Source organism: Leptodactylus fuscus, chromosome 2 (assembly GCF_031893055.1).
Source record: "Leptodactylus fuscus isolate aLepFus1 chromosome 2, aLepFus1.hap2, whole genome shotgun sequence".
NCBI lineage: Eukaryota > Metazoa > Chordata > Amphibia > Anura > Leptodactylidae > Leptodactylus > Leptodactylus fuscus.
In genome coordinates, this window is record NC_134266.1 from 204,899,220 (window position 1) to 204,907,115 (window position 7,896).

General features: G+C 37.9%; 1 protein-coding gene across 2 annotated transcripts; it reads left to right on the forward strand.

The window, feature by feature from the left end:
• The first annotated feature begins 2,419 nt into the window (after window positions 1-2,419).
• Window positions 2,420-7,553, forward strand: PCDH20 (protocadherin 20). Of its 2 annotated transcripts, none has more exons than XM_075265432.1 (3): window positions 2,420-2,543; window positions 3,210-3,363; window positions 3,722-7,553. In XM_075265432.1, the coding sequence occupies exons 2-3, from the start codon at window positions 3,217-3,219 to the stop codon at window positions 6,356-6,358; spliced, it is 2,784 nt and encodes a 927-aa protein (XP_075121533.1). In that variant the 5' UTR covers window positions 2,420-2,543; window positions 3,210-3,216; the 3' UTR covers window positions 6,359-7,553. The 2 variants fall into 2 exon arrangements, with proteins under 2 accessions (XP_075121533.1, XP_075121532.1); XM_075265431.1 differs by having other exon boundaries at window positions 2,480-2,543; window positions 3,103-3,363.
• The last annotated feature ends 343 nt before the right edge of the window (window positions 7,554-7,896 follow it).

Sequence of the window (7,896 nt, forward strand, 5' to 3'; positions counted from 1 at the left end):
GAACATACTGTAAATTTGTTAAAGGTTACCACCGACATTGCTGGTCTTCTCATCTCCCACTAGAAGTTTATTCTTGATGACAGGAGATGCAGCTGGCAGATTAAGCAGCGCTGTATGATGTCCTGAGCTTCGTCTATAACATGCTGGAGAACCTTTACCCATCATACAGTACTAACACTACTTCCAGAGCTTAATAATTGTCATCTTTTTTTGCAGGAGACAAGAATGGCAGCAATATTTTGCATATTGGAGGTACCCTTTAATCATTTCTGGGCTATATAACGCAATATATACATGCATACTTAAAACATAAGCATATAAGAAAGTACTTATGACAAATGTCATTGTGTTCCTACAGTATATTCATCTTGGACATTGTATGCAACACTGCTCTGCAAATAAATATAGATCAATATAGATTTAAAGAGACAAATAACCAGTCTGACCTGATAGCCCATCCTATGGTCAGTGCAGCCAATCACTGGCCCATGCGGTAGTTGATTATGTCATCAGCAGAAAATGACATACCCGTCTACTGCACCGACCGCTTAGGCCAGTGACTGGATGCAGTGGCCAAATGGGAAGAAGGAATCAAGGTAATTGCTGTGGCACTAAACCCAGAAATAGGTGTAGGAGACTAATGTCACACCACTGAAATGGGGAGGTATAGAAGAGTTTGGAATTCTATTATTAATTATTATTATTATTATTATTATTTTAAAAAAATAAATAAAAAATCCTGAAAATCCCTTTATGTTTATGTTGTCTAAGGCTAAGTTCACAGAGGGTTTTTTGGTCAGGAATTTGAGGCCGAATTCGCCTCAAAATCCTGACCAAAAAGACGGCTCCCACTGAAATCAAAGGGAGCCGGTCAGATCTTTTTTATGGAAGCCATTTGTTCCGGCTCCCGGAAAAAAGAATGGAAATGCTCATTCTTCAGGCCAAATCACCTTGCGACATGGTCTGAAGACACACCCTCCTCCAGACTAGGCCCATTCATTGGGCCTAATCCGGAGCGGAGTGCGCGACTGGATGCTGGTGCAGTGTACCGGCATTCAGTCACGGCTACCCGTTTTTTGGTCCGGAACCTGAGGCAGCCTCCGCCTCAGGTTTCGGACCAAAAAACCCCGTGTGAACTTACCCTGATGGGTCTATTCACACGGAGGAAAATGGTGAGTAATTTGGTGTGGAATTTTCCACACTGAAAAAAAGCCTTCCATTGATTTCAATGGGTTCTGCTTGTAATTTTTTTCCACTAGCAGAATTTTCCACTAGTGGAAAAAAAAGCGAGCAGAACCCTTTTAAATCAATAGGAGGCTTTTTTAAAATTCCACACCAAATTCCTCACCATTTTCCTCCGTGTGAATGGACCATAAGGAAGGGTTCACACTACCGTTGGTGTCCACTCAGAAGGTGTCTACTTTAAAGAAAAAAAGGACACCTATCATAATGAACACTGTCCGTTTTATGTCCGTTGCCCATAGACCTTATTGTTAAAAAAAAAAAAAAAAAACTTACTGTTCGTTTTTTCAAATGGATAGAAATGTCCTGCATGTAGGATTTTTTGTCCACTTGAAAAAACGGACATGGTTGTAAACGGACACTAAAGGACACAAGATAAAACCCATTGAAATGAATGGAAATTGCAAACAGACCAGCTAGTGTCCGTTGCTAAAATCTTGTATGGACAATAGCCACGGACACTACTGAGCGGACACCAACTATTAGTAAATGTAGGACTATGTTATTTGGGGGCTTGATTATTTATTTATTTTTTATTATTTGGAGGCATGTCTGTGTCTCCAAAGACTGCAACAGTAATGATGGAACGTCACACTTTAGTTGTGCCAAAAATTCTTTGATTTTTATTCAACAATCGTGTTGTCAGTAGAGACAGAGTTAAACGTTTTTCGGTATCAAGGGATACCTTCTTCACACTCTACCACAAAGACTGCAACAGATATTGCAAAATGTATAAGTCCTAATTAAGTTGTCTGTAAAGGTTGTAACAAATTTCCTATACAGTAATATGTAAATTGTGGCATTCATAGTCTATTCAAAATGTAAAAAAAAAAGTTTTCAGTCAATTTACACCATATATATATATATATATATATATATATATATATATATATATATATATATATATATATATATTCTAATGTAATTATATGTATCAATATACATATTTTACATTACAATCAATGTATTCTTTTTCATTAACAGGGATATTCAACAAGAATTAGCATTGAACTAGTTAATGTGGCTGGCACAGCTGCCTGGTGGACAGATTCCACTTAGAAGCCAGCACACATAGCAGAAAATGTGATAAATCTGGTCTCATGTCTGAACTGAACATTTCAAGTAACAGCATCCGGGGGATGGTAAACCTTTCTTCCAAGCCAAAGCAGTTGCAGAACAAGAAAGGAATTAAAACATGGGATGAGCGCACAAGCCAGCATACTGTGTGCAGGAGGGAGGTCTGTGCTGTGCAGCAGCTCCAGCACTATAATCAGGTTGTGATGCACAGCAGATATCAGCAGGTGAGACTTAGTAATCCGTATATAGTTAGTTTTTATATAGCTGAATGTACTGTATATAGATGGAGCACAACCTAATTTGCCATTTAACTACTTTATCGTGCACAGTGGTAACTCATCAAATGAACATAACGCTATAGATATAACTGCAGTACTATGTAAAACCAATGATAAAATATTACTATACGAACTGTACTCTGCTGTATATAAATCTGTCTGTCTGTATAGTGTTATATATATATATATATATATATATATATATATATATATATATATATATATATATCGGAGAGCTGGGTTTGTGTAATGGTATTAAATTGGACTGCAGGTTAATACATTACAAGATCCTGATCCGGTTATCAGTGTGCACCAAAGAAACCGTAAAAAATTACGACTGCTGCATCTCTGTGACATGTCCTCCATATATTGCATTTTAAAAAAATAATTTATGAGCATTTCTATCTTTTATTTATTTTCTCCTTTCATTGTACTTCAACTTTTCCTTAAGTGTCTGTGCACTTTTTCCTTAAAGCCATCTATTTCTTTGCATGGTGCGGAGTAGTCCATCCCTTCCCAATGCTTTGTTAATTGATGCATCTGTGGCCATTGGCTGAGGCTGCCCAGAGATTTGCATGAGCAGAGAGGGAGTGTCTGTGTCTTTAACACCAGGAACTAAATGACTGCAGTTTCATTGGGATTAAACTACCAAGGGAATGAAAGGATCACACAGCACACAGGAATACTGAGCTGGCTTCTAAAGCCTTTTAACCTGGATATGGGGCAACAAGCCAGTCCAACCAGGACAAGTCTAAGCCATGTACAGGTAGGTGATCTGACAGCACAGACTCTGTGCAACTAGTAGTTTTAACAATGTTTGACTAGCTCTGTGTAAATTTCTATTTGTCATGTGTGGAGTGTGTCCTGCCATTCGCAGGATATTGTCTTATTATGTGTCATTTTTTTAAGCACAGGGTATGATCCTATAAAAGTAAAAGAGATAAGATTGCAATCATGTTATATTTATCATAGATATAAATGATTCATCATAGAAGTAATTCTATATATTTTGTATTAAGTCATCACATACAGCAAACATAATACTAATAATAGGTAGAAATATATCTTAATGTGATTCCGGTTGTTTTGTCTGTATTTATGAATATATGTGTCCTTCATTTCAGGACTTTCTGTTCCTGTGTCTAATTGTTCCCTTAACTGGACCTGCAATTTGTTCAGCAAGTTACAGCACAGCTTCTGAATTGCTATACATGCTGCACGAAGGATTACCCAAGGGGATTCTCATTGGAAACATTGTGCGTGATCTGCAGCTGGGTCTCTTTACTGACCCCCCTCTTTCATTCAGCCTGGCATCTAAAGGGCTAAGTGGGAAGTATGTGACACTTGATAACAGCACGGGGGAGCTGTACACATCAGCCGAGGAGTTGGACAGAGAAGCTCTTTGCCCACATAACCCTGGTGCTCAGGACTGTGTCCTCCTTCTCGATATAATCATTTTGCCACAGGAATATTTCAAGCTCATCAAAGTAAAGATTGCCGTCATTGATGTGAATGATAATGCCCCTGTGTTTCCAGTGGCTCAGATTTATATTACTGTCCCCGAGAATGCTCCTGTTAACACCAGGCTGGTTATAGAGCATCCTGCCTATGACCCTGATGGAGGACTGAATGGGGTCCAAACCTACAGGTTAGTGGACTACTATGGTGTTTTTACATTAGATGTGGAAGAGAATGAAAGTGGGGAACGGACACCTTACCTTATAATAATGGGGACCCTGGACAGAGAGGTGAAATCTGAGTACAAAACTATAATTATTGCTGAAGATGGCGGCAACCCACCACTTGTAGGATCTGCCACTCTTTCCATTCTCATTAGTGATGTCAATGATAATTGTCCGCAGTTCAGTGAATCTACTATCAATGTGACTATTCCTGGAAACTCGAGTGTTGGTACAAAGGTAACCACCGTGCAAGCTGTGGATGTTGATCTAGGTAGCAATGCAATAATTACTTATGCCTTCAGTGAACGTGTCTCGCAGTCCTCAAAAGAACTTTTCTACTTGGATGAAAATACAGGAGTGATAAAGCTTTCCAAAAAGGTAGATGGCAACACCGTTCAGCAACATAAATTAACTGTACTTGCCAATGGCCCGGGCTGCATCCCAGCTGTCATGAGTGTGTTTATATCCATTATTAAAGTGGCACTCCGACCACCTGAGGTTGTACCCCGCTACATTGCAAATGAAGAAAATGGCATTGTTTATCTGAAAGAGTTAGAGCCTATTAATTCTCCCATTGCTTTTTTTACAATCAAAGATCCGGATGACAAATACAAGGTGAACTGTTATTTGGAAGGAGAAGGGCCTTTTCGACTTGCTGCCTACAAAACCTATACAAATGAATACTTGCTCGAGACTACTAATACTTTAGATTATGAAACCAAACGAATATATAATATTTCAGTGGTGGCACTTAGTTTGGATGGGTCTAAAGTTAGAAAACCAATACAAGTGTATATTTTGGATGACAATGACAATGCCCCTGTTTTCGTACAACCCACTGTAGAAGTCACAATTGAAGAAAACAACCAAGCTAATGCTTTTCTGGCCAAGTTGCATGCTACGGATGCTGATAGTGGAGAAAGAGGTCATGTCTCTTACTTTTTGGGACCTGATGCACCTGCTTATTTTTCTCTTGATAAGCTAACAGGGATTCTTACAGTCACCACCATGCTAGACCGAGAGGAAAAAGAGAAATACAGGTTCACTGTTAAAGCAAGGGATTCTGGCAAACCTCCAAAAGAGTCAGTAGCCACCGTTCATATTACAGTTCTAGACAAAAATGACAACAGCCCTCGTTTCATCAGCAAAGACTTCAGTTTTTTTGTTCCTGAGAACTTTCCGGGCTTTGGTGAAATCGGAGTAATTAGCGTCACAGATGCTGACTCTGGACAGAATGGCTGGGTAGCCCTTTCTATAGTGAATGGAAGTGACATTTTTGTCATTGACACTGGCAAAGGACTCCTGAGAGCAAAAGTATCACTGGATAGGGAACAACAGAGTTCTTATACTCTTTGGGTCGAAGCTACGGATGGGGGTGACCCAACCTTGTCTTCTACAGCTAAAATAACCATATTGCTTCTGGATGTTAATGACAACCCCCCACTGGTTTTATTTCCACAGTCTAATATGTCATATCTCCTTGTCTTACCTTCAACTCTGCCTGGTTCTCCTGTTACTGAAGTGTATGCTGTTGATAAGGACACGGGGATGAATGCAGTCATAGCCTACAGTATTATAGGAAGAAGAGGGCCTAGACCTGAATCTTTTAGAATAGATTCCAAAACAGGAAACATAACTTTAGAAGAAGCCCTAATGAGGGATGACTATGGCTTATATAGGTTATTAGTGAAAGTCACTGATCATGGTTATCCAGAACCTCTCTTCTCCACCGTTATGGTCAACCTGTTTGTCAATGACACTGTAAGCAATGAAAGTTATATCGAGAGCTTGTTAAGAAAAGATCCTGATATTAATATAGAAGAGAAGGAACCACAAATAGCAATCGAACCTACCCATACAAAGATTGAAGCAGATTCCTGTGTCCCTACACTGGTCACTCTGTCAATATTCTGTCTGGGCTCTGTCATTTTGGTAACTCTAATGGCAATGTATATCTGCTTGAGAAAAGGCAAGAAAGATCACCGGATCAATGAAAATCTGGAAGTTCAAATCCCACTCAATGGCAAGATGGACTTCCATTTACTCGATAAAAAGCCAATTGAAATTTCAAACATTTAAAAGTTTTTCTTTCCAGATCAAAATAATTTGGAGGATGGAAAAATACAAATAACACAATGTGTTGGTAATGGTTATCATGAAGGACCACTAATTTATACCATATAGTAATATATATGTAAATATCTCTTTACAGCTTTTTTACTTAAAGCATCAAAACTTGTAAAGATTTTTATAAATAATGCATATGGCACTACTACTTACTGAAGTCATTATCTATTGGGTACATGTCTACAACTTATTCACACACCTTGCAGCAGACTAGTCATTTGTAAGATGTTGTTCGATCAACTGTTAGCCAGCAGGGGGCCCATCACTATAGTAAAATAAAGGGATATATATATTTTTAATGTTTTCTTGTCATACCATTTGCATAATATAAATGTAACCCTTCTATATTTCTATGGAAATGTAAAAAAGAGACACATTTGATATACTGAATGTATGTTATTGTACCTCAAACAAGAAAAGGGATTAAAAAGAAGTGCAATTCATTCTCAAGCAACACGTCACTACACATGATGCAAGGTGTTATGTAACTATGACTATGCTGGTTGCATCTGTAAGAGGTTTCTTATTCTTCACTGTGTTCAATATGTATGTGTGTGATATATCATCCACCATATTGGGATCCTTTTATAAGGACGGTATATGTACCGACTTGACAATCATAACACACAATGCTTGTCTGTGACTTTTCACTTTTATAATAACAAAGGCTAGCTCTGTTTATATGTCATTCTCAACGTCTAAATGAGCCTGATGGATTTCCCACTGCGTCCAGCGCTATATATACGTTTTAAGTTGAGATCTAATACCATGATCTATTCTTTATTTATTCATTCCCTTTAGCCGTAGCATTTGTTTTTTCTCTTTTTTCGGCTCTGCTTGGATGGAATTCAAACATAACTTTTAAGTCTAGTGACAGATTTTCCACAGCAGCAGATTTAGCAATACCTTTTATGGCACAGTCTAATATTTATTTCCTAAGGATTGTTAAACATTAGAATTGGTCGACTCTTCTGGGATCTTCAGCCTCTTAGTTCTCACATTAATTTCATTTCCTATTATTGAGTTGTGTAGTTATAACACATAGCCAGCATCGGTCTGTTTCTCAATACGTCAAATGTAAGCACTGAATGTCCATGTGATATTTCATTGTAAATAGCAAGCGAAATGCAAAAGTGTGTTTTTTTTTTGTTTTTTTGTTTTGATTTTTTTTTGAGAAAACATATAAGAAAAAAAAAAAAGGAAAATATCAGTGGATTTACAGCATCATGTCTGTTCTGTACCAAAACTGTTTATATGTCTTTAAATTAAAGCTATATTTTCATAGCCTGCTGTTTTCTCTGTTCTATTTTAATGTACATGTTGACTTTGTATGTATTTGTTATGTTGATAGTAACCACTTTTGACTGTTTTGTATATTGTATTTGATTATTTTACATCTGATATTCCTTTAACAGGACAGCGCTACTTACTGGAACAGGCAAGCATGGTAACAACGTGTTTGTCAGCAAACGGACACAATTTTCTTTGGG

Bases quoted from the DNA above. Each gene is read 5' to 3' on its own strand.
- PCDH20 (XM_075265432.1), top strand. From the start codon at position 3,217: ATGACTGCAGTTTCATTGGGATTAAACTACCAAGGGAATGAAAGGATC. The intron at 3,364-3,721 runs GTAGGTGATCTG...CCTTCATTTCAG, and splicing joins CAAGTCTAAGCCATGTACAG to GACTTTCTGTTCCTGTGTCT.